Source organism: Mustelus asterias, chromosome 21 (genome assembly GCF_964213995.1).
Source record: "Mustelus asterias chromosome 21, sMusAst1.hap1.1, whole genome shotgun sequence".
Classification (NCBI taxonomy): domain Eukaryota; kingdom Metazoa; phylum Chordata; class Chondrichthyes; order Carcharhiniformes; family Triakidae; genus Mustelus; species Mustelus asterias.
This window is the reverse complement of record NC_135821.1, coordinates 65291525-65319393: the sequence shown is the minus strand read 5'-3', so window position 1 is coordinate 65319393 and position 27869 is coordinate 65291525. Positions and strand designations below refer to the sequence as shown.

Genomic DNA, 27869 nt, shown 5'->3' with positions numbered 1-27869 from the left:
TTCTCTCCCAGGAAGAACAATAGATTTTGATTCTTGAGCAGAATAAAAGTTTCTGTTGCTGCTTTCTGATTAACTTGAGGGAAAATGGCACTGAGGTCAGTGGCAGAGGAATTATATTCATGTGTTGGCTCTGATTTATTTTTAAACCAGTAAACCAATAGGTGATCTGTTTAACTAGGAGCCAACAGGAGCAATGCTGCCCCCTTTGGTGAGGTCTCTTAAAGGTATCTTGGAAAGAAAGTATATCTCTGGGTTTGTCAGAAAATATAATATCTGACATGGAAATTATGCAGTACAGATGTTGAAGGATAGCTGTCATCAAGTCCCTGGTCTTGGGTTGTATGTTGGCTTCTCTTCTTGATGATATATGACACAAAAGGAGTGATAGTCATATGGAGGAACATCTGTCCCCTGCCAAGGGTGAACACTGCTTACTTCAGTTTGTGGGGCTGTTCTATTATACTAAAACCATGTGTTACAGTACTTCAAATATATTTTATAGAATCATGGAAATTTGCAGCATGGAAGGAGACTATTCAGCCCATTGTATCCACACTGGTGAACAAGTAACTATCCAGCCTAATTCTATTAATACCTTGAGAACCCAGCAACTGTTCTGAGAAATTCTCCTTGTACATGTGTTGGGAACACATTGTTGTAAAGATTGGGAGTATGGTGGAAACTGCTAGGAATCTGTCAAAGGTGGCATTAGTTTCCACAAACTGGTAAATTTTGAATCTTGTTTTATTGCTTAATTGAGATCAACTTTTTCAGAACACCTCCTGAGTTGACTTCCCAATTATGGACATTTTCAGTCATTGGCTTGGGTGCTAAACATTGATGTCAGTAGCAGCCTTGTTCTTTCTGCAGTGGCTATCTTCACAATCTTTTAGGCATCTTGCCCTTTGTATCAACTCCTGCTTAAGATGTTCCAGTAACATGAGCTGATAATTGTTGTGCTGCATCATGGGAGCATGTTCTAAGTCCTGCCCAGTTGACTTCCAACAGACTGGGGCCTGATCCTGTACTCTTGTGATGTGCGTACTACTTGATAAGAATTATACATAATACTATGCAACAATTCAGTCTATTCCTGCATTCTCTACATTAATATCAATCACTAATTTTTGATCCTGTGTTGGGTTCTTATTAGAGATTTTAGCTCAAAGAATGCACTGCTCCCTTAATAATACAGTGACTTCTGTTACAAGGTGTTGGCTTGTCACATGATGGTCACTTTGAGCATAATTTCGATAAGACAGGCTTAAAGGCAGTAATGAATGTCAGTAACTATTTTAAACAGTGGCTGCTTTGAGTGAGTGAACACCATGGAACATCTATTTGATTTACTGACTGGGTCTTATAATTTTAAAATATCTCCTTGCTGATAACATGTATTATATTCAACAGAGAAAATACATTTTTTAAAAGAGGGAAAAAGGTCTCATTTCATTCAGTGTATTTCCAGGCTTGTAAACATGTTGGCTCGTTTTCTCTCTCCTTTATATACATTTTGGAAACCTCATGCAATTGCCTGAATTGTGTGAACAACTTTAGCTGTTAGAATTTGGTGGTGGAATTATATTTTCATCATTAACTAATCACTGGTAAATTTCCTTTATCAGCCAACTAGCCCTATGGACCAGATGGGGATGAAGCGACCTCAGCTGTATGGCGGCAGCAATAATCCATATGCACAGCAGGCACCACCGCAACAGAGCGGACCTTACCCAGGACAACCGTATGGACCTCCAGCGCCTCAGCGCTATCCCGTGGGTGTGCAGGGCCGGGCCCAAGGCACCATGGGGGGCGGGCTGCAGTACCCACAACAGGTGAGAAATTACTGCAGTGCCAATCATCGGTGTATATAAGCATCATTTGTGCTTTACTTGTCAAACTGAGCTTTGTTTAAATTGTGTTGCTGTGTTTGCACTACTTGTAATATTTATAAAAGTGGTTTATTTTTCTATAATCAAGACATTCTCAGTGTGTGAGGCCATGTATCTCCAATTCCTATAGTAAAGTCCAATTGCTCATGGCTTTTTCATTCAGCTATGTCCTAATACTGTTCCATGCTCACCTCTAAGAAAATTCATTCTCTTTCACATAGTTTTGAGAAGTTGCTGTAATTATGGAGTGCTTGGCAGGCCAGCTGTATCTCTTGCTGGATGCAGCAATCCGTACATTGAGTTGCTAATCGCAACCAAGCTGAGAGAAAGTTTGTAAGGAAAGGCTAGATGCTGATGATGCTGTCCTCCCTTCTAACAAGGTTTTGGAGCAGGTGGACCTTGTCATGGACTGTCCTGATTTCTTCTTTAATTTTCCTACACAGTTGCCAAGATTTCTACTGTTGCTAATGATGCTGCCATGATTTGCAATTGGGTGGGCATGAGAAGCAGTTGTGTTGAAGATTTCGGTTTGACCTATCCTTATGTACACTTCATAGCTGTTCACTTCCCAATGTGAATGGAAATTAAATTTTAGAGAATTTGTGCCCATAACAGAGTTTACTTTTTCTCCATCCTTTAATTACACTTGGGGATCTTGGAATGAAGTAAAACTCCACTGCGATTTATTATGAAAGAGATTTAACTCAATTTTCGATCTAGTTTCTGGCCTTCCCTGTCCCTATGATCATCTGGAACTTCCCATTTTGTCTATTTCTCATGCTGCTATTTGCTTATATTTTGGTTCCTTATTCTTTTGTAGTGGAGTATTTTTCTGGGCTGCTTGGGATTGAAGATGTGCTCTGTGGAAGCTTGCTGTCTCTCTGCATCATTTCAAATGCACTAATAAAATGTCACCAGCATATTTGTAAACAAGTAGGTAAAAGAATGGGAGATAGGGAGAAGTCCTAAAATTAAAAGCAAGAAATCAGGCATCAGACTAAAGATCAATGAGTAGCCTGCAGTTCCTTAGTTAGTGTATCTGGGCAATGTCCGTAGAATCAGTCATTGATGTTGACCATCTTAGAATAATAGTTTTGTTTTTGTATCACAAAATCCATATCAAAAACTGACATAAATAGTTGATGCCCTAACCCTTCCCTGCCTGTGGTATGCCCTGCATGACTGCATAGGATAGTCAGTAGAAAATGCGATAGGTAGCTAGTGCTGGTGAGTATTTACATATTTACAACTGTTAATCTTTGAAAGACTGGTTCAAAGCTGCTCGAGAATGTGACAGATAATTAATTTTGTTCCTACCTCTGGAGGATTTTCTGAGAACTTGCACAGGTACCCATTTTGCCCTTGTGAGTCTGGGCCGAAGATCATAGAATCTGAATTTTATAGCACAGGTAAGGCAGGGGTGAAAACATGATCAGGCAGAGGACGAGGCAAGCCCATTGCACTTGGTGTGCTGACGTCTGTGATTGTGGTTTGCCCTGGCTAGGGTAGAGTTAAGGATCATGGTAGCCAATGAGGCTTTACCTGATGCAATTTTTCAAAGTTACCTCAGCCTTTTGGCTAAGATGACTCAGAATCCGTACAGTGCAGAGGGAAGCCATTCGGCCCATTGAGTCTGCACCGACCATGATCCCTCCTATCCAGCCCCTATCCCCACTCCCCCTGACACTAAATGGCAATTTAGCATAGCCAATCAACCTAACCTGCACATCTTTGGACTGTGGGAGGAAACTGGAGCACCCGGAGGAAACCCACACAGACACGAGAATGTGCAAACTCTGCACAGACAGTGACGCAAGCTGGGAATCGAACCAGGTCCCTGGTGCTGAGAGGCAGCAGTGCTAACCACTATATCACGCTGCTGCCCATACTCCAAGCTTTAGGTCAAGCCCAGGATGGACTACAATGTCTCATCTTGCCAGCTTGGATCATTTTTGATCGAGCCCAAGATCGGGTGCAATATCCCTGTCTTGTCAGCTTGGATTTGGTTTGTCCCTTCACGTGGGTGACCATGATTGGATTTAATTTGAATTGATTTGAAATAAATTACCAAAAAAGGGGGGAAGGCCCTTTTCACATGCCATCCTTGTGCTACCCCTCAGAACGTTCCATTCAGCTCAGGCATTTTATAAAATATTTACAGCACAGAAACAGCTTTTTAGTCCAAGGTCCAAGCTAATGTTTATGCTCCATGCAAGCCTACTCGTAGCCTCCTTAATCTAACCTTATCATAAACCTATCACTTTGTCCTCTTATGTTTTATCTGTCTTTAAATGCATCTATGATAGTTGCTTCAGCCACTCCTTATGGTAGCAAGTTCCACATTCTAACCCCTCCTGAATAAAGAAGTTCTACTGAGTTTCCTATTGGATATTTTCGTGACAATGTTACATTTATGGCCCATAGTTCTTGCCTTGCCTTCTGGTGAAACATCTTCTCTAAGTCTATTGTTTATTTTAGTAGGTCACGCCTCAATGTTCCCTTTTCTAGAGAGAACAGCTCCAGCCAGTTCAAACTTTCTTGGTGACTATATCCCCTCGGTGCTAGTATCATTCTAGTAAATCTTTTTTAAACCCTCTCTGGTGTCTCTGTACCCTTTCTGTATTATGAAAACCAGAACTGTTCACCATACTCAGTATCACGTAACCAAGGTTCTATACAAGTTGAACATAACCTCCCTGCTTTCAATTCTATTCCCCTGGAAATGAATCCAGTTATGTTTTTTTAAGTTCTTATTACTCTGCATCACTTCTTTTCCTAAAGCTTTCTACTTTTTTATATTTCAAATATTTATCCACTTTAAAAATTGACAGGATTCTGCTCCTAGCACTCTTTCTAGTAGAATTTTAATACAAAAATAAAATTCAGCAACTTGGGTAGCATCTGTGAAGAGAGAACAAAGTTAAATGTTTCAGATAAATGATCTACCTTCAGCATCATTTGTTGATAGGTCATTGACATAAAATGTTGATTTTTTTTGTTCTTTTTAAATGAGATTTTCTTTTTCCTTTTAATCGCTTCCCTTTTCTCAGTTTTCTCTGAACTTGCAATTTGATTGATGTTCCCTAGATGTTTACCCTGTCCTCCATTATCTACTTCCCCATTTCATTTCCAAGAACTAGATGTTTTGTCTTTCACTAAAATCAGGCCGATCTCCATTGATCTTCCAATACCTCTTGTGTTGTAAGGCTGCTTGTCTGTTATCCATTATTGAGTGGACTTCAATTTCCTTCAGTTAAGCATCAGGAAGACTAAAGCCTCAATCCCTACCACAAGCACTTGATGGGTACATTGTAGGATGTGGATAAATAGAAAGACCCCCAATACATAGTTCCTCAAAAGCAGGTAGTTAATTTGGGATTTCTAAATTGAGGTATTGAATGTGTGTAAAGGAATTCATTTGTTGAAAGCAATGGTTAGTAAATAGTGTTGATTCACCAGGATGATTCCACTGTTGGGAAATGATGGGATGAAAGATTTGAGATGCCAAAGAGATTTAATAGAGGTTTTAATGAAATGAATGGAGAAAGACTCAGTTGTTAGAAATCAGTGACAATCGCTAAACTTGAAATAAGAGATTAGGAGAGGTTTTTTCTTGGAGTGTGAAATAATTTGCCACAGGAAGTGTTAGGCAGAGACCATTCCACTTTTTATAGGAAAATTGGATAAATGTTAGATGCAAAGGAAGGTACAGGGCTCTGGAGGGTGAGTGCAGAGATACTAGATGTGTTTTGGTTTGCATAAGAGGTGAAACAGTCGTGGTGGCCTCCTGCTGTACTGTAAACTTCTACGGTTGCATTAAAAATGTTTGGACTTGATGTACTAACATTTAGTCCTGAACCACCCATGTGATGAATCCCTTGAGACTGAATGTGTATGTAAAAATATTAGTGGTAGACTGAAGCTGTATTCACTAGTGGAAGAACACTGGGTTTACATCCATTATTGGCAACGATACTGGGAACCCACTTGTCTCTTGCACTCGGCAACTGCAAATGTGCCCTGTTTGAGGTTCAGCTTTGTTCAACGTGTTTCATAGAAATCATAGAAATCATAGAAACCCTACAGTGCAGAAGGAGGCCATTCGGCCCATCGAGTCTGCACCGACCACAATCCCACCCAGGCCCTACGCCCACATATTTACCCACTAACCTACACATCCAGGACTCTAAGGGGCAATTTTTAACCTGGCCAATCAACCTAACCCGCACATCTTTGGACTGTGGGAGGAAACCGGAGCACCCGGAGGAAACCCACGCAGACACGAGGAGAATGTGCAAACTCCACACAGACAGTGACCCAAGCCGGGAATCGAACTCAGGACCCTGGAGCTGTGAAGCAGCAGTGCTAACCACTGTGCTACCGTGCCGCCCTTCAGATATATATCCTTTCAGAAAACTTTAACTGTTGGGAGATGGTGCCTTGGACCCCATTGCCATGGCAATTCTCTCCACAGTTTAAAGGCCTCCTTAAAACCTATATTTTATAATGTTTGCTTTACATAGGGTATATTGCATAGAAACATGGCATTTGATCCATGTCAGCCACTGTTTATTGCACTCGAACCTCCTAATCTAAGTTGTACATTGTGACCATTGTAAACATCTATTTCCTTCTCCATCATACTTCTCTAACTTTCCTTTAAATGCATCTGTACTATTGGCTTCTGTCGCTCCCTGTGGTAGTGAATTTAGCGTTCTCACCACTCATTGGATGAAGAAGTTTCTTTTGAATTCCCAATTAGATTTTTTGGGGGCTATCTTACATTAATTCCTCCCCACAAGTGGAAACATTCTCTCTATATCCATTCTTATCAAAACCTTCTGTAATTTTAAATAACTGCATTAGGTCACCCCTCAGCCTTTTATTATATGTATACCCATCCATTTCTGGTGTCTTCTCTGCACCCTCTCCATTGCATCTAATTTCTTCTTGTAATATGGAGTCAGAACCGCATGCAGTACTTTGTCATGTAAGCAAGGTTCGATACAGGTTTATCATAACTTTCCTACCTTTCAATTCAATCCCTCTATAAATAAAGCCCAGGGTCTGGTTTGCTTTTTATATAATCTTGCTAATCTGTGGTACAACTTCTAGTGATTAGTACTTTAAGATTCCTTTTGTTCCTCTAGCTCCCTAGACTTCCAAGTAATAAGTAACCTCCCTATTCTTCCTTACAAAACCGTGATACATTTACCCGCTTTGAATTTTATGTGCCCATTCTGCAAGATTTTAAATGCTCATCTGTAATTTGCGACAGTCCTCAGTATTGCCCACCTTCTCCCTCGCCCCCACTGCCTGATTTTTTTTGTCATTTGTAAATTTTAGAAAAATTTGCATGTGCTTCCAAAGTCCAAATCATTAATGTAAATTATGAACATCAGTGGTCTCTGCAATGATTCTTTTAGAACATCACATTCCATCTCCTGCCACTCTGAATAAGTAACCTTTACTCCCCCACGCTATTTTCTGTCACAAAGCCAGCTTGTGATCCATTCTGTCACTCGTCCCTTGACTCCACGTTCTCTGTCTTTTGAAAATCCAGATAAATACATTTACTACATTACCATTGTCTACTCCCTCTGTTACCTTTTTCAAAATATTCAATAAGGTTGCTCAAGCAAATTTTGCTGTTTGAAATTTTTGGGTGGCACGGTGGCATAGTGCTGCCCCACAGAGCCAGGAACCCGGGTTCAATTCCAGCCTCGGGTGATTGTCTGCATGGAGTTTGCATGTTCTCCCCGTGTCTGCGTTGGTTTCCTCTAGGTGCTCTGGTTTCCCACTTAGTCCAAAAACGTGCAAATTAGATGAATTGGCCAAGGTAGATGTGCGGGGTTAGGGCGGAGGGGTGGATCTGGTAAGATGCTCTTTCGGAGAGTGGGTGCTGACTGGATGGGTCAAATGGCCTCCTCCCACACTGTAGGGATTCTATGAAATCCATGTTGATTATTCATTATATTTTTCTGTTGATGCCCTTCTCTTCCATCCTTTAGAAGGGATTCCATTATTTTTATTTGATACTGATAAGCTGACGAGTGCATAATTCCCTGGATATATTCTGTCCCCTTAAATGTCAGAATATATCAGCTGTCTGCTAATTCTTTTACACTCTTTTGTAACAAATTATTCAATATTTAGTAAAAATGCCTCCCCTGTCTCTTCCCTAGATTTGGTTAACATTCAATCTGTCCTGACCAGGGGTTTTATCCTTTTGAGTTTGTTTATTCATTGCATTTGTTTTTTAATACTAAATGCAGTTATTGCTCATCTCATCATTCAATGACATGTCTATCTTTCTATCTCGCTGGTACATATTCAATAATTAGTTAATATTTCCGCCATATCTTTATCATTAGCTATGGTATTAACATGTATATCCACTAATGATTCTTTTCCCATCACAGGCTTCCTTTTTTAAAATTGTGCCTGTAATTTATTTTACTATTTTATGTCCCTTGATAATTTCATAGCTCCTCTTTGCCTTCCTAATTTTTTTTGCTTCTTTCCTAATATCTTTGCATTATCTCTTACTATGCATGCCTCCACTGCCTGTGTAGTTAATGTATGCCTCTTTCCTAACCCTCAGTTATTCTCTTGCATCTTTATTCATTCATGGAATCCTACTAGTGTTTAGTTTGCTCTTTAAGTGGAATTTCTTTTGCACTCTCTGAACAGTGTTTTGAATTATTGTTCTGTGCCATCGTTTGCCAATATAACTACTCATTCTATTTTCCTAAATTCTCTTCTGAACCCCTTAAAAACTACCTTTTCTCCAATTTGTTAACTTGGTTTTCATTGTACTTCTCTATCATAAAGTGTATGTTATGTTATGGTCACAATGACCTTGATGTTTCCTTTTACTTCTGTCTGCTCTGGTTCATTCCCCATTACTAAATTCAGTAATGAATCTTCCCTCATGCAGTTTTACATATTGGGTTACAAAGGAGTCCTGTACACATTGTAGGAACTCTGATCCATTATCCTCTTCGCCTGCTCGGTTTCTGAATTTGTTTACATGTTTCTTCCTCTGTCTCCCTTCCACTATTGCACATTTAGTGAGATATATATCCCTTTTAATCTTTAATCTCTATCCTTATGAATTCTACATTGTCTTGCCTATATCTGCGTCTCTTTTTCTACTTTAACTGTTATCCCTAGTAAGTCCTTCTCCCTTTTCCTACTCCCTATTTCTTCTAAATATGTTATTCCCTACAATATTTAATTCCCAGTTCTGATTTTTCTGTAGCCATGCCCCAGTAATCCCTAGGTCTGGTTCCCTCCAGTTCCCCTGTTTTATTATGGACACTGCTTTGCTCAACAGACATTTCAATTAATCTTTAATAGGATTTCCCTATATTTTGTGGTTAACAATCTTTTAAGACTCCTCTAACACTATTTAATTTCTTGCCATCTGTGTCCTCTGTAACTTTAATATTTCCTCTAACTTCATTATTTTCTCTGTTACGTGATTATTTCCCAAATTCTCCTACCCATTTCTTTACATTTAGGCTGATTGTTTCTTGTAGTTTAAAGTCTTGCCACCTCATTGTTTACCCTTTTTGCTAGGACACTGGTCCCATCCCAGTTCGAGTGGAGCCCAGCCCATCAGTACAACTCCTTCCTGTCCCAGAATTGCTTCTAGTGTCCCATGGAAAGGAACTCCTCCACATCAGCCCTTTATCCACATCTTAATTCTTCTGATCTGTACTACTGTGCCAATTTGTGAACAATTTGGGCAATAATCCATAGATTATTACACCTGAGGCCCTGCTTTTTAATTTGGAGCCTAATTTTTGATCCTCTTTCACCAGCCCCCCTCCCTGTTCCTGCCTTTATTGATTGTTCCAACATGACAATGGATTTTACCCTCTCCCTAGTTGCCTTGAAATATCCCAAATCCTGGCACTGGGTAGGCAATACAGCCTTTACATTTCTTGTTCGTAGCTGCTGAGGATGCTATCTGTCCCTCTAATTAGTGGTGGCACAGCGACAGTGGTTAGCATCATTGCCTCACAGCGCCAGGGACCTAGGTTTGATTCCCGGCTTGGGTCACTGTCTGTGCGGAGTCTGCATGTTCGCCCCATGTCAGTGTGGGTTTCCTCCGAATGCTCCGGTTTCCTCCCACAGTGCAAAAGACTTGCTGGTCAGGCGCATTGGCCATACCACATTCTCCCTCAATGTACCCAAACAGGTGCCGGAGGGTGAAGACTAGGGGATTTTCACAGTAATTTTATTGTAGTGTTGATGTAAGCCTTGGGGCATTAATAAATAAACTTTATAGGGTGCCCTATTACTATACGTTTCTAATCTGCTCTTGCATCTCCTGGACGGCCTTCTGAGCCACTGTGCCTTGGTCTGCATTGTGGCTGCCCTTCCTGCAGTCTTTCTGTTTGACCTTATAGGTCAAATACATGGGAGCTGTTGGACAGGACTAGTGTTTGCAGCACATCCTCCTCAGCCTCTCCTAAATCCCTGTTACCTGACTCCATATCAGTTACATCATCCCTTTCCTGACTTGTATTTTCCCCTGGTTGTGACTATATTCTGGATAAAACTGTGAACATTCTTTTCCCTCCCATATATATTGGAGTGTCTCCAACTTGCACTCCAGCTCAATGACTGGGCCGAAGAGATTCGAAACGGACATGCAGATATGTATGCTCAGGACAGCATCACCTTCCACAACTTATTCTGCAGTCCAGATGCACAGCTTCCTCTGAAAGATTTTAGACTAGCCTTTATTTATTTAGCTTTTATTAATTGGTAGTTTTATTTATTAGTTTAACCAGTTAAACTATAAATTCAATACAATGTTGTATAGTTTCCTGGCCCTAGTTTAAACCACTGTCTCAGTTTAGAAAGAAAATGCTTTAATACTCACCAACCACTCGCCTACCTGTTGTCTTGTGACATCACTCTTTTTATTGATTTGCTCTGGCAGTTCGTCCTCCCTCTCTTGGTCCCACTTCCCCACCGTCTCCATTCCCCCCCAGCCCCCTGCCTCCCTTTCTCCTTAGAGGCACTGGACGGTGTTTTGCTGTATTGAAGTCAGAGTCATAGAGGTTTACAGCTTGGAAACAGGCCCTTCGGCCCAACTTGTCCATGCCGCCCTTTTTTTTTTAAAACCCCAAAGCTAATCCCACTTGCCCGCATTTGGCCCATATCCCTCTATACCCATGTAACTATCTAAATGCTTTTTAAAAGATAAAATTGTACCTGCCTCTACCTCTGGCAGCTTGTTCCAGACACACTCCACCCTCTGTGTGAAAAAATTGCCCCTCTGGACACTTTTGTATCTCTCACCTCTCACCGTAAACCTATGCCCTCTAGTTTTAGACTCCCCTACCTTTGGGAAAAGATATTGACTATCTACCTTGTCTATGCCCCTCATTATTTCATAGACCCCTATAAGGTCACCCCTCAGCCTCCTACGCTCCAGAGAAAAAAGCCCCAGTCTATTCAGCCTCTCCTTATAACTCAATCCATCAAGTCCCGGTAGCATCCTAGTAAGTCTTTTCTGCACTCTTTCTAGTTTAATAATATCCTTTCTATAATAGGGTGACCAGAATTGCACACTATTCCAAGTGTGGCCGTACAAATGTCTTGTACAACTTTAACAAGACGTCCCAACTCCTGTATTCAATGTTCTCACCGATGAAACCAAGCATGCCGAATGCCTTCTTCACCACTCTGTCCACCTGTGACTCCACTTTCAAGGAGCTATGAACATGTACCCCTAGATCTCTTTGTTCTATAACTCTCCCCAACACCCTACCATTAACTGAGTAAGTCCTGCCCTGGTTCAATGTATCAAAATGCATCACCTCGCATTTGTCTAAATTAAACTCCATCTGCCATTTGTCAGCCCACTGGCCCAATTGATCAAGATCCCGTTGCAATTGGAGATAACTTTCTTCACTGTCCACTATGCCACCAATCTTGGTGTCATCTGCAAACTTGCTAACTATGCCCCCTATATTCTCATCCAAATCATTAATATAAATGACAATTAACAGTGGGCCCAGCACTGATCCCTGAGGCACACCGCTGGTCACAGGCCTCCAGTTTGAAAAACAACTCTCTACAACCACCCTCTGGCTTCTGTCAAGAAGCCAATTTTAGATACCTCCCCCTGGATCCCGTGAGATTTAACTTTATGCAACAACGTACCATGCAGTACCTTGTCAAAGGCCTTGCTAAAGTCCATGTAGACAACATCAACTGCACTGCCCTCATCTACCTTCTTGGTTTACCCCTTCAAAAAACTCAATTAAATTTGAGAGACATGATTTTCCACTCTCAAAGCCATGCTGACTGTCCCTAATCAGTCCTTGCATCTCTAAATGCCTGTAGATCCTGTCTCTCAAAATACCTTCCAACAATTTACCCACCACAGATGTGAGGCTCACTGGCCTGTAGTTCCCAGGCTTTTCCCTGCAGCACTTTTTAAACAAAGGCACGACATTTGCCACTCTCCAATCTTCAGGCACCTCACCCATGACTATCGATGATTGAAATATCTCGGCTCGGGGACTCAGAATTTCCTCCCTAGCCTCCCACAGCGTCCTGGGATGTACCTCATCAGGTCCCGGGGATTTATCTACCTTGATACGCTTTAAGACTTCCAGCACCACCACCTCTGTAATATGTACACTCCTCAAGACATCACTATTTATTTCCCCAAGTTCCCTAACTTCTATGCTTTTCTCAACATAAATACTGATGAGAAATATTCATTTAGGATCTCGCCCATCTCTTGTGGATCCGCACATAGATGATCTTGTTGACCCTTAAGAGGCCCTATTCTCTCCCTTGTTACTCTTTTGCCCTTTATGTATTTGTAGAAGCTCTTTGGATTCTCCTTTGCCTTGTCTGCCAAAACAATTTCGTGTCCCCTTATTGCCCTCCTGATTTCTCTCTTAACTCTACTCCTACACCCCCTATACTCTTCAAGAGATTCACTTGATCCCAGCTGCCTATGCATGTCATGTGCCTCTTTCTTCTTCTTGACCAGGGCCTCAATATCCCGAGTCATCCTGGGTTCCCGACTTCTGCCAGCCTTGCCCTTCACTCTAAGAGGAATGTGTTTACCCTGAACCCTGGTTAACACATTTTTGAAAGCATGTCACTTACCAGCCGTCCCTTTGTCTTCCCACAGACTCCCCCAATTAACTTTTGAAAATTCCTGCCCGATACCATCAAAATTGGCCTTGCCCCAATTTAGAATTTAGAATTTTAACTGCCAAAAATGTAAGCTCTCAAGGTTGTTAGCACAAATACTGTAAATGAAAAGTCTTTCTGAAAAGTGGTAAATGCCACATCAACAACCGAGGCAAATATTCAATGGGAAAAATAAATGAAAACTGACAAGTGCCATCATAAGAGACTCTTGGTCTGCTATCTGTCTTTATTGTTCTAGTTTCTAGAGACTGATTTTGCAACAAGAAGGTCTCCAATATCCTAAAATTAGCAGTTCTTTATTCAAAGTCACGAGTGCCCTGTTGTGCCTAATGAGTGGCGCTTTGTAACATTGGATGTGTATCGAGCAGTTTCCGGCATTGAAAGTGAATCCTGATCAGCTCCACTGCATGTTCCCAACACTACGTGCTGCTTACAGCTGCACACTTTCCAGTGACACTCCTCTGTGCCCAGCTGGGAGCAGTGCTTTGCCACACGATGCCTGTAACTCTGAAGGAAAATGTTTCCAATATTGTTCAGCCGATAACAGAATTGGAATAATGTGTTGTCTTTCTGCTCCTTGAAGTCAAATCCAGTTAGATTTTTCTTCAGTCGATTTCTGGACCACATTTTTGCATTTTGTTGTTTCCGTTTCCTTTCTGCGAGTGAACTTGAGGAATATTTGAATTATTTTGGAGATCACATTTTTAAAGTGTGTTCTTTCCCTCTGCGCAGATGCCTCCATACAACCAGCAGGGTGCAGCCAGTTACTGTCAGCAGGGCCAGACACCATATTACAACCAGCAGCAGCCTTCCTACCCTCAACAGCAACGGTTCCCAGTACAGCAGGTATGTTTTATACTAGGCCTTAAAGAAGAATGCTTTTCCATCGCCCCATTTTTCAGCAAGCATTGTTATTGTAATGCTTTCAACACCCATCTCATCCCCTGATGCTGCACTGTGATGTGCAGGAGATGGGCACTAACTTGGGCTGGACTTTGCATTTTAAAAATTTAAATTGCAGTCATTTGGATTGGTAGTAGTTGTGACTTGGTGACATGTTCTTCCACAGTTAATGCACGCTACCTGTTGGATATGCTGAGTGGAAGAAACAGCAGTTAATCACCATGTTTCAGATAGCATATGTCCATTTGTATCTTTATGTAGCTGGTGCTGCAAAAGTTTAAGTAGTTGAAAGGTTGACGTAATATGCTTTCGCAATTAATGAGATCTTCGGTTCTCACTGGAACAGTGTTGACTAATGTTTGTCGGGAGGTCCCAGTCGAACCCGTTCCTGCCTGCTCCTGCTGTTCATACTTGTGTGCTTTTGAGATAGGTATTCATATCTGGAGTCCTGGCTTTTTATCGCCCATAGAGGCCATTTATAATAGCTCCACTGTTGCCTTTGTTCAACCATACAGTTGAAGATCTCAACCAGCTTTCATTTGCCAACATAACCAGAGACCAGTTTTTTGACTAGCTGTTAATCAAGAAAGCAGTAAAGTTTTCTGCTCTTTGACACTCCCCCATCTCTCACTCCTGAAAGTCACGCACTTAACTGATTTGTTAATAGGATCAAATTGGGCCAGTTCTGATCGTTAGCAGTCAATTCTGGTTTCTTGTACGATCCAGAATGCTTATGAATGCTAGTTTTTCTATCTATTTTGTAGCAGGATTTGTCTCAGGAAGCATTTGCCACTCAGGCTCCGCAGGGGTTGACTTCCAACAAACCCAACCAGGAGGAGCTGACTCTCATGCAGCAGGGACGTCCATCCAGCCTACCGGTGAGTGACTACCTAGTAGCTGCTTCACGCCTGCTTAGACATCCGGTAGATGCTGATGATTTAATAGATCACTGCTAGAATAAGTATTCAAGGTGTTTTTATGAAGGGATGGAGAAATGGCGACACTGCCACAATAAACAAGATTGGAAGCTGCTGTTTTTTCTGTCACCAATTTCTTTTATCTTTCTACCTCAAAAATTGCTATTGAGGTTTGTTGCAAGGTGGGATGAGGCAGGTAGCTAAGATCCAATGTAGGTTTCCAGTGGAGTTAGAGGGTGGAGTAGGTTGGACTGAAATGCACACAGGATTCGGTTCCTTTTTCAAAGTCATACATTTTTCCTTTTGTTATATTTCCATTACAAGTTGCTCTGGTTACATTTGTAAATGGAAAATGTATTTGGAAGCTGGTCATGATGTAATTATGGTCACCCTGCTAATGTTGATGCTGCAGCCTTTTCACTGGCTGGAAGGCGTCGTTACAATGTGATAAGTTTATATTGGCAAGTTCCATTCTGAATGTGGCTGTAGGAATTTATAATGGCTGAAGTTGACAGTTTTACAACAACGAATGCTCCATTTATCTCCTGTCATCGCTCGGTAATAGACAGAACTCAGGAACAAATGGCCAATTCTGCCATTTTCTTGAGGGTTTGGCTAGTCTTTCACCAGAATTGGCAGGAGACTGCTCATAATTTCTACCCCAAGACTTTTAATTCATGGGAATAATCAGTTACTGGAAATTTGTTCCATATCCCATGTGCAATATGAATTATTGTGTAACTATGTTGCAGTTCAGTATTTGTGTGATAACATTTCATCGTGAATAATTTTGTTGCAATTTCTAATGAAAGTGTTTGGTTGGTTGACAGCGCTCTAGTGAGTTTTGATCTTCCATTTTTTGAAAACTGCAATACCTGTGTGGAGTCTATCGCTGTGATTACTGTAACAAGTGTGAGATGTGACTATTGTGTGTACAGTTTGAATCTAATGGTTATTATTTAGTTTTGTGTTCCAGTGTATGAGATCAAACATTTTTACCAAGGTAAACTTTGAAAGGAGTGAAAGAGCAGAGAGATTTGTGGCTCAAGTACTCGAATCTTTAAGAACAGTAGGACCACTTCATAAAGTGCTTTAAAATGTATAGATTAGGATGTTAAGTTCCATAAAGGAGCAAGAATACAAAATTAGAGATAATGCTAGCCTTGTTCAAACCATTAGTTGGGCTGTAGTTGCAATTGCGTTCAAACTTTTGAGGAGTTTTGAGGTAAATCAGAAAAAAACTTCCCAATGGATCTGGGGAAAGAGTAGTGGAATGAAATTAACTGGTGATTCTTTTCACAGAAGGCACAGGTGTCACATGCCTCATGGCCTCCTGTGTAAAATCTTTTGATCAAACAAGATAAACTTGCACTTGTCTTTAATGTGACCAACTGTCTGAAAGTAACTGCACAATCAGACAAAAATTGCCACCTGGTCAGTGGAGGAGAAATCAGGGCAGTTGATCAAAATCTTCTGTGACAATGTGGGTTTGAAGGAGCATCATAATGGAGGTAAGAGAGGTAGAGACGATTAGAAGTTCAAGGAGGGACTTGGATCCTAAGTAGCTAAAGGCAGAGCCAACAGTGTGGCAGAAGAAGCAGGGAAAGAGGTCAGAACTGGAGGAATACAGACTTCAGTGTTGTGGGACTGGAGATTAGAGATGAGGCAAGGCAAAGCCCTTCCCAAAGAATTTTACACTGCGTGTAAATTTTAAAATCAAAACATTGTGAACTGGGAGTCTATGTAGATCATCGAGCACAGGGATAATGGATGGAAGGACTTTGTATGAATTAAGATACAGGCAGGAAGATTTTGATGTAATTAAATTTATGGAGGATGGAAGATGGAAGCCAGCCAGGAGGTTCCTGGAACAGTCATGTCTGGAGATAACATAAGCTCAAATGAGGGTTGCAGACAAACTGAGATGTGGAATGTTTGATGGATAATGTTATGGAAGTGGAAGTTTAATAAAATACTAACATTTTTTTAGAGCTTTAAATGTCCACCAGTAATCTCAGTGCCTTACATCCAGTGAAATACACTTGAAGTGCAGTGACTGTTGTAATAATGGAGGCATGCCAGCCAAAGTGCCCATTGCAAGCTCCCACAAGCAGCATTGTGATAAATGACTAGCTATTCTGGTTTTGGTGTTGATGGAGGGTTAGATATTCGCCAGGGCACTGGAGATAACTCTCCTGTTCTTCAAAATAGTGGAAGTTTTGTAATGGAGAGGAAATGAGGTTGGACGCTCAGATCATAGCCAAATAGGAGGCCGAGACTGCAAAATGGTCTGGTTCAGCTTCATATAATGGCTAGGCAGAGGGATGAAGTTGGAGACCAGAGATTATGCTGTGCTTACCATGTCTGGCCTATATGTGACTCCATACCCACAGCAAAGTGGTTGACTCTTAACTGTCTCGTTAAATGGCCCTGGATCAAAATCTTGTTGCATCAAACCAATAAGAATGGAACTGTTTGACCACTTTGCATCAAACTAGGCATTGAATTCAGGCAAAAAAAAGATACACCATACAAAGTTCTCCTCACTAACGTCTGAGGGCTAGTGCCAAAATTGAAATAGCTATATCATAGTAGCAGCATAGAAAGCATCATTTCTGGATGTATCACAGTTTGGTATGACTCATGCTCTGGCCAAGGCTATAAGAAGCCCAAAGGATTGTGAACGTAGCCCAGTCCATCACGTAAATCAGCCTCCTATCCATTGACTCCATCTACACTTTCTGCTGTCTCGGAAAAGCAGCGAGCATAATCAAGGACCCCATGCATCCCGGACATAACTTCCACCTCCTTCGTCGGGAAAAAGATACCAAAGTCTGAGGACAGATACCAACCGACTCGAGAACAGCTTCTTCCCTGCTGCCGTCAGACTTTTGAATGGACCTACCTTATATTAAGTTGATCTTTCTCTACACCCTAGCTATGACTGTGACATTATATTCTGCACCTTCTCCTTTCCTTCTCACCTATGTACTCAGTGAATGGTATATCTGTATAGTGCACAAGAAGAATACTTTTCACTGTATACCAATACATGTGACAAACAAAATCAAGTTGAGCAGTAAATTGACATATGCCTATCAAGCACTCACAGACTTTTCCATCACCAATCCTGGTATCTCCTGTCCCATTTGACACGACAATTGTATTTCAGTGGGGGACATCAATCCAGTAAAGAGTGGCTGGCTAGCACCATGACTGACTGAGTTGGGGCATGCTGGAGGACATGGCTGCAATAATGGGCTGTGGCTGGTGGTGAGATAGAGGGAGGAGATCGAGATGGGCAATAAATGCTGGCCTTCCCAATAATGCTGAAATCCAAATGAAGAAATTAATAAATAAAAATGGAGCCTGATGTGTTTTCAGGTGATGTTGGATAAAAGAACTGTGTAGGTGCAGTATAGGAGAGGGATTGATCTTTAAATGGGCTCTAGAGTTAACATTGTAAATGCACAAAGAAAAGCCATTGCAGAAAGTTCTCTGACTGTGATTGGATAGGCAGTAATGGAGCCAGGAGTAATTCTGTTCAGCCGGGCAGCGGAGAGAAGATGGAGGAGGGTGGAATGGTCAACCATGTGAAAGTTCAGGAGGGACTGTGGATGAAGGATGTACACCAGCTCTTTTAATTAAAACTCAATCGGAACAAAGCTCCGATTTTATTTACATAGGTTGAGTTGCTTTGCTGAGGAGTATATTTACAGAGGCTTGCGTCCCCCATGGCTGCAGCCCTGAATACACCACTATGGTAGATTTTCGTGCTGAATGAAAACTGGCATTATACTGTGTTCCACAGAGGGAGCGTAGCAAATGCCAGTTCTCCTCACTCAGCTTCCTATTTGACCATGATATGAGCTTCCAGCCCCAATTATGCCATGTTCTCTATTTGACAGGGTTTGTGTCTGTAACTGTGATAGTAGCATTCTTAATAGAGCTTTTCTTAATCGACCAGAAAACCAATTGACCCAAATGGCTTTTGGTTTGAGTTGCTTGATGCAGTGGTTCTCAGCTGGCTCTCTGCATTTTGTAATCTCAGGATCCGGATTCAGCAACCTTCTGATGTCCCATATCAGTGCTCATTGCTGTCAGGCATAGGTCTGCAATTTGTTGTTTTTGAAGACATTTGCTCTCCAGTTGCTGTTTATTTTGTTACTGGTTATGAAGAAACTAACCAAAGTGGCATGCCTCGTTGTAAAACTGTTTCTTGAATTTTCACTCCACATCCTGCTGACGTTCCCTATGTTTTCTAACTCTCAAACTGTCCTTCCTCTTTAGGAATCGGATAATGAGTTGGTGGTACTGACTACTTTTCTCAATTCTAAATGACTCAGCATATGTTTCCAAACACTCGGTACTTGAATAGTCCAATGCAGGTGGAGAATTGCATCACCAGACAGCGTTTGTGCTTTTAAACCTATGCTTGGCCATAATTACAAGTAAGAAGTCTCACAACACCAGGTTAAAGTCCAACAGGTTTATTTGGTAGCAAATACCATAAGCTTTCGGAGCACTGCTCCTTCGTCAGATGGAGTGGTATTTGAGAGCAGATATCCACTCCATCTGACGAAGGAGCAGTGCTCCGAAAGCTTATGGTATTTGCTACCAAATAAACCTGTTGGACTTTAACCTGGTGTTGTGAGACTTCTTACTGTGCTTACCCCAGTCCAACGCCGGCATCTCCACATCATAATTACAAGGACAGAGGGTTTTTTCCTGTATTACAAGCCAAACCCCCCCATCAAAATGGATTCTGTTACTGCTTGTGGGTGGTATGCTTCAGTTCAGTCATCTCTCGGGTACAACCGTACAACAGGTGAAGGGAATTTGGAGTTTGTATTTGTGCTGAAGGGCATTTCATGCACTTAATCTTGGTGTTCTTGAGATATCCACTACTGCCTTTGCTGAGCTAATATGACAGTTGTGCAAAGATTCTATTCTGTCTTTCCATCCTATGACCCATTCTTAAATTTGAATACTTTTGGAGGAGGGGTTGAGTTATTAGTTTTGTAGTCATGCTTCAGTAAGTGTTGCTGAATTAGCAAGTGAAGAAAAATTTCTATCCATGGGAAAGGTGGTTTGGTATGTCTGGTGAGATGAAAACTATTTGCTGACTAGTGATTTGCAGGTACAGCACTAGTTGGGATGTGCAAACTGTAGGTGTGAGATAACTAAAGCTGAGACCTTTCATGTATTTTGCTACATGTTGGAGGCATACATTTTTCACCATTGGTATTGCAGGGTCCTGGTATGTAAATATGTTGACTTGTAGATTTTATTTTAAGGATTTGTGTCCTATTACGTTGCTGTTCTGCAAATGTCTGCTGTATGGAGAAATGTGACATTGGTAATGCTGAATTGACTATATGATGTGTCAGTCCCTTGTGCATATCCGGTTTGTACATTTCTTGTATCTCAGCAGGGCAGTGAGTGCTGCTGTTTTTGGACAGATACTTGAATAAATGGACATGAACCTGAGGCTGATTATGCAGGGAATTCACCAGCCCTGGGAATATTTCAATGGCTGCAACCTCTGTCTAACTAGATGGGACAAGTTAACCAAATTTTGCTTTGTTGGTGGCCTATATATACACGCACTGTGTGGTTTCACACTGCTCTATCGTCTATCTTCTGAGCTGGGTGTTCGCTTGTAATTGCCTGTGCATTGATATTCAGTGTTGGGGGCCTGCTTCCTGTTACTATTCTAGTGACTCCCTTCAGGGCCTTGCTTCCTGTTTGCATGAATTATGCTGCGTCAGGGCCCTGGCATCCTGTTCATGTGTTATGCTTTGTTGGGGCCCAGGCGTCCTGTTACACTGAATTTGCTATTTATTTTTCTCAGCTCTACTGTTTGGGGAAAAAAGTCTCGGTGCATTAATCTGTGAAGTGCAAATTATTTTTCTGTCGCTTCTGCTTCTCCCAGAAAACGGTTTCCTTATCAAAAAGATATTGAGCATTTTGTGTTGTATCAAAGGCTCTTTTAACAATTCTGCATGTATGTAAGTATTTCTGCGGACCAGTGACCTGTGGGCAATTATTGTTCTGTCCCATGACATTTTTGAACCAATAATTCAAGCTAGCAGACGATTGAGGCAACAGGCCTTTGCTTGGAGATTTTGAGGTTCATTGCCTGAGGTCCCTTCAGATCTTGGGACAAGTGATGTTTTTGCAATTGAACTTCAAAGAGTGAACAATCTGGTGATTTTTGAATAGGAGGAAAGTAAATCTTGAACCACATCACAATAGAATACAGCTTTAGTATCTGAATGTGACCGAAGCATTTCCCGTCACCCAATATTTCATGTCTCTTGTCTAGGCACCAACCCCATGGATCCCAGTAGTTCCTCACCAAATGACTATTCTTTGTGTATTGTCTAGCTGTTTAATTATGGAGAGCAGACTTGATTTTGGTTTGAGCCAACTACACAAATAGGACTGCCTTTATTAATATTAATCTAGGTGGAGCTGTGATCATTTTGCCTATATGGTAACCTGATGTTTTCATTCTGCATAGTGGTCTTTGGCTCAGTACTGCACCATGTGATGTTGTCATCCACTGAGCTATGGAAGTGCAGTCAGATTTGATCTTGTTTGTGAACAGTGACAATTTAAAAAAAAAACTTGCTTCGCTAGTTCACGTGTTAATCGATGAAAGTGTAGGTTTCAGTTGGCTGAAGTTAAGCTCCTCCAACAGATGGCGGGTTATCTTGTCGCAGTGTCTGTGGCGCAATTGGTCAGCGTGTTTGGCTGTTAGTGAAAGGTCAGTGGTTCGCGACCATCCAGGGACGAAGCTTTTACTATTTTCTCACCAGCAGCACTCATAGGCAAGCAGTTGCAGGTTGGCAAATGCAAAATAGCTCACCATACCTGCTGAAATAGTTCAATTTCTTGATGAATTCTTACATCCATGATAAAGTTTCAAGCTGATTACAGAGGTCCTTGGGCAGTAGAAGAATCCAGAGTGTGTCACAATGAGATGAATATTGAGCCAATTTTCCCACTCCTGTATCCAAATAGCTGCCTATTGTAAATTTTCTATTATTTCTATGTTTTAATTTGTTGAATGAAAGCTAAGGTCAAAACTTCAACCATTTCCATTGAATTAAAATTACCTTATACTCTGGTGTCATTTTGACTTGGATATAGGTCATGGGGCCAGCAGGAGGGTATTGATAAAATGCCCAGGGTTAGAATTAAAAATCAACATGGGAAAAACTGGCCATTTATGGGCTGACGTGTCCAATGGAGAGAAAACTATAGTTAAACACACAAATCGGGGGACATTGGAGATGTGGGCTTGTGTATGAGTGAGAGAGGTTTTAAAGAACCATTCACACATAGTGGGACGAGATTGCCAAATGTGGTGAGGAAGGAAGTCGGTGCTAAAGGATGTTTTTGGGCTTCCTGCAGCGTTAATGATCTCCTTTTGCAGTAATTGACTCTGCTGCTGACCTTTGACCTCCCATGAACAGCAAGGCGTGTGCCACTGTCGACTGGTGCAATAAGTACTGTTGCCGTGGCAATTTGCTCAGACAAATCAATGTATTCAGCTTTGAAAATGCAGGATGCACAGTACATCAGTGTTTGGGTTAGTGAGAGCACTGCCACAGTGTGCAAATCTCAAATTACAGCTAATAATGGAAATTAAAAGTGTAACTTGTACTGATGTTTTATTGTCCTTTATGGGGGGATGGGTGGGGGGAGTCCAATTTATGGATTGAATATTTGTGTGGGCAATTCACTCTCCAGCAAGCTAGTTGTTTCCCTCACTTTTCTGCATGGATGAGAAACATAATTCAACGTCAGCTGTGATTTTAGTTGTGTAAAGTTAGCAATGGCAATTTTAAAATGCAGATCCACTCAATTTAGCAATGGCAATTTAGAAATATGGATCCATTCCATTTGAAGTGGAAGCAACCTTTTCCAGGTTGTATGGGTGATGATCTGGTTTAAGCAATCACGGCATTTATATTTACCAAATCTGTCTTTACCTCCTATAATTTTTGAAACTACTTTAAAATTATTAAAAGTATAATTTTAAGTTGCACATGGTTCTCACTGAACCAGACTCTTCTGATTACATGTTACTTTGGCTGAAGATTGTTGCATCTATTGTTGTTAACCGCTGCTCAGGATACATGTGGAGAACTGATTTTGGCTTATTATTTTAAATTTAATTGTGAATGTTCTTTGCAGCTGTAATCAACAGTTGAGGTGGAAAGATGATAGAATTTTGTTTTACCAATCCTGCCCAGGCTTCAGCTCCACAAAATGTTGGTACTCCTGTATTGGATGACAGGAGAATTTCATTTTAGGAACTACTATTGATTGTTTTTAGCTGTTTGTGTGGTTTCAAATGTATCTGAACCCGTTCCTTAAGCTGAGTGAATAGTAAAAGCAGTTCTGAGCTGGAAGATAGTTGGGTTGTGATAAGTATGCAGCATATAACAAATTCTTGACAATTCACATCCACTCAACTGATAGTTTTAAAGAGGATTAGTTTGTGTTATTGTTTATTGGAGAGCTTGATTTTCATTAGGCTATTCTATAACTGCTATCCCTGCTTTTGAGAATTTATGCCACAGACCAGATTAATCAGACACAAGTCGCATAACTCATCTGCAGCTAATTTTATGTTGTGATATAAACTTGTTGGCTTGTGGAGAAGCAAAAGGAAATAAGAAATTTACATTCTTAAATGAATCTTGCAGTAGTGATTGCAAATGAAACCTGTTCTGCTCTGTATTTTGAAATTGTCACAGTTAAAATTGTGCTTAACACTATTAAACAGGATGATGTCTACAGTTGAGTATGTGAGATGTCCGCTTTGGAAGCTATTTCTATTCTTGTCTCTTGCTTTATCTGCATGCTAGCTGCAACACATGAGCCTGCCCATTGAACCTTGAGATCAATATGTGCATGGGCTGATCTGTGCCACAACTCCATTTATTCATTAAGGTGAAGGCAAAAAATGCAGATGCTGGAATCTGAAACAAAAACAAAAACTGCTGGAAAATCTCAGCAGGTCTGACAGCATCTGTGTACTGAGAATAAAGCTAATGTTTCAAGACAGGATGACTCTTCGTCAGCTCCCGAAGGGTCATCCTGACTCAACGTTGGGTCTGTTCTCTCTGCACAAATGCTGTCAGATCTGCTGAAATTTTCCAGCATTTTCTGTTTTTGCTCCGTCTATTCATTGTTGATCCATATCCCTTAATTCTCTTGCACAAGAAAATTATCAATTCCAGTCTTGAAAATTTGCTTCCACAGTGTTTTGGGGAAGAACATTTCAAATTTTCGTTGTTGCTCCTGTACGGCTCACTCTTAATTTTAAGGTTGTGCTCTTGTTCTGGATTCCTCTGCTTCAGAAAATTGTTTCTGTTTACTAGAATTATGTTTTAAAATATAATTTGATTTATTATTGTCACGTATTAATATGCAGTGAGAAGTATTGTTTCTTGCGCACTCTACAGACAAAGCATACCTTCATGGAGAAGGAAAGGAGTGAGTGCAGAACGTAGTGTTACAGTCATTTTTAAAAATTCATTCGTGGAACATGGGCATCGCTGGCCAGCATTTATTGCCCATCCCTAGTTGCCCTTGAGAAGGTGGTGAGCTGTTGCCTTGAACCGTTGCAGTCCATGTCTGTGGGTTGACCCACAATGCCATTAGGCAAGGACTTCCTGGATTTTGACCCAGCGACTGTGAAGGAACAGCAATATATTTCCAAGTCAGGTTGGTGGGTGACTTGAAGGGGAACTTACAGCTGGTGGTATTCCCATTTATCTGCTGCCCTTATCCTTCTGGATGGAAATGATCATGGTTTGGAAGGTGCTGTCTAAGGATCTTTGGTGAATAGTCATAACTAGGGTGCAGAGAAAGATCATCTTAGTGCGAGGTAGGTCCATTCAAAAGTCTGATGGTAGCAGACTTTTTCTTGAGTCGGTTTGTATGTGACCTCAGACTTTTGTATCTTTTTCCCAATGGAAGAAGGTGGAAGAGAGTATGTCCAGGGTACGTGGGGTCCTTAATTATGCTGGCTGCTTTGCCGGGGCAGCGGCAAGTGTTGACAGAGTCAATGGATAACAGGCTGGTTTGCATGATGGTTGGGCTACATTCGCGACCTTTTGTAGTTTCTGCAGTCTTGGTCAGAGCAGGAGCCATACCAATCTGTGATACAACCTGAAAGAATGCTTTCTGTGGTTAATCTGTAAAAGTTGCTGAGAGCCATAGGTGATGTGTCAAATTTCCTTAGTTTTCTGAGAAAGTAAAGACATTGGTGGACTTTCTTAACTATAGCGTTGGCATGGGGGGGGCCCAGCTCACGACCATTTCTACTTTGTCCCTGTTGATGTAGATGGGCATGTTTTTTTACTACGCTTCCTGAAATCAATGATAATCTTCGTTTTGTTGACATTGAGGGAGAAATTGTCATTGCACCAGTTCACCAGATTCTCTATCTTATTCCTGTACTCTGCCTCGTCATTGTTTGAGATCCGACCCACTATGATGGTGTCATCAGCAAACTTGAAAACTGAGTTGGAGGGAAATTTGGCCACACAGTCATAGATGCCTAAGGAGTATAGTAGGGGGTTGACAACATGGCCTTGTGGGGCACTGGTATTGAAGATGATCGTGGTGGAGGTGTTGTTGCTTATCCTTACTGATTGCAGTCTGTGGATTAGGCAGTTCAGGATCCAGTTGCAGAGTGAGGAGCTGAGGCCTAGGCCACAGAGTTTGGAGATCGTAGGAATAATGGCGTTGAAGGCTGAGCTGTAGTCAATAAATAGCAGTCTGACATAGGTGTCTTTGTTATCGAGGTGTTCCAGGGTTAAGTGCAGGGCCAGAGAGATGGCATCTGCTGTGGACCTGTTGCAGCAGTCGGTGAGCTGTAATTGGGCAGTCCGGGAGGCTGGAATTGATTCGTGCCATGACTAACCTTTCGAAGCACTTCATAATGATGGATGTCTGAGCCACTGGACGATAGTCATTAAAGCACGATGCTTGGCTTTTCTTAGGTACCGGGATGCTGTTTGTCGTCTTGAAGCAGATAGGGACCTCAGATTGTTGTAAAGAGTGGTTGAAGATGACTGCGAATACCCCCGTCAGCTGATCCGTGCAGGATCTGAGTGCTCGTCTGGGTACCCCATCCGGGCCAGTCGCTTTTTGTGGATTGACATTTGAGAAGGCTGCTCTGACATCTGCTTTGGTGACCTCGGATACAAGTTCATCAGAGGCTTCCTGGGTGGAGGGCAGCTCTCGCTGACCTCTTGCTCAAAACGGGCATAGAATGCATTAAGTACATCAGAGAGGGGCGCACTGGAGTTGGCGGGGGTTTGCATGGCTAGTCTGGGACTCTAGCTGGGTCTGGTACTGTCTTTTTGGCAGCTTTGATGGGTCTCCTTAGATCATATCTGGCTTCCTTGTATAGTAAGAAGTCTCACAACACCAGGTTAAAGTCCAACAGGTTTATTTGGTAGCAAATACCATAAGCTTTCGGAGCACTGCTCCTTCGTCAGATGGAGTGGAAATGTGCTCTCAAACAGTGCAAACAGACACAAAATCAAGTCCAACGCTGGCATCTCCACATCATTCCTTGTATAGGTCAGGGTCGCCTGACTTGAATGCCGTAGACCTAGACTTCAGCAAGCAGTGGATATCCCTGTTCATCCATGATTTGCTTCTTTGGCACACAGTTTTCTACACACTTTCTAATGAAGCCAGTTAATGTAGTGTCGTACTTGTTCAGGCTGGTCGCAGAGATTTAAATACTGACCAGTCCACTGACTGAGCAGTCCCATAGGAGATCATCGATTCCTCAGACCAATATTGCACGACTTTCTTTGACGGGTTCTCTGGCGGCTCCAGTTTTTGCTTGTAAACCGGGAGCTTTGTGATCTGATTTGCCACGGTGTGGGCGGGCGATAGAGTGGTAGGCATGTTTGATATTTGTGTAGCAGTGGTCTAGGATGTTTGTGCCTCTGGTGGAACAGGAGACGTGTTGGTGGTAACTTGGTAGTACACTCTTGAGCTTTGCCTGATTGAAGTCCCCGGCCATGATGAACAAGGTCTCGGGATATTTCATCTCTAGGCTATTTGTGGTGGTGTATAATTCATGTCCGCATGGGATGGGATGTAAACTGCCATCAGGATAATGGAGGTGACCTCCCGCGGAAGGTAGTAGGGTGGCACTTTAGCGTCAGGTATTCTAGGTCCAGGGAACAGAAACTCGCCAGTGTTGCTACGTCTAGGCATCACGAGGTGTTGATTAGGAAGCAGATCTAAGTTTTTAATTTTCAATGAATTTTAAAGTTTTTAAGTGCCATGATTAAATCACCCCATGCCATCTAAACTGTAAGGAATACAAGCCAATTTATGTTTAAAATTTAATCCTTTCATTGCTGGTACCATTCTGACAAATCTATGCTGCGTCTCCTCCGAGGCCAATAATCGTTCCTCAGGTAGGGGCGTCCTGACATCCCAAAGGCCTCTGTGCAACTGAAACATTAGTTCCTTGAGATAAATGCCCAGTGATCTTTTGATTACAGTTTTGAACTTTGTCACTGATGTTTGTATGTCGCCAACCAAATCCCTTTGCTTCCCCACAGCGCTCATGTAAGCAAAGTGGAAGACCCCACGTTGAACTCCACCTGCCATAATTTTGCCCAGATACTTAACCTGTCTCTTGTCTCTCAGTGACTTCCTCCTCGCATCCACACGAATTGCATCGTTTCCCAACTTGGTGTCATCTGCAAACTTGGATATACTATATGCTAGTCTTTCTTCTGAGTCAAGTGAACACCTGAGACCCCAGTGGAGATCTCTGTGAACCACAACTTTGCACATCCTGCCAATCAGAATAAATCCTTCATCCTTACAGCCTGATTCCCAACTCTCAATCAGTTACCAATTCATGCCACCAGGTTACTTCCAATTTCATGCTCATTCC

General features: G+C 41.7%; 1 protein-coding gene across 4 annotated transcripts in view; it reads left to right on the top strand.

The window, feature by feature from the left end:
• Positions 1–27869, top strand: part of LOC144509354 (AT-rich interactive domain-containing protein 1A-like) — a 151080-nt gene that overhangs the window by 45437 nt on the left and 77774 nt on the right. For all 4 annotated transcript variants that reach the window (XM_078238058.1, XM_078238061.1, XM_078238060.1 and 1 more), the window contains exons 2-4: positions 1626–1832; positions 13821–13934; positions 14756–14869. In XM_078238058.1, the coding sequence (XP_078094184.1) occupies positions 1626–1832; positions 13821–13934; positions 14756–14869 (435 nt within the window). The remainder of the gene's footprint in view (positions 1–1625; positions 1833–13820; positions 13935–14755; positions 14870–27869) is intronic.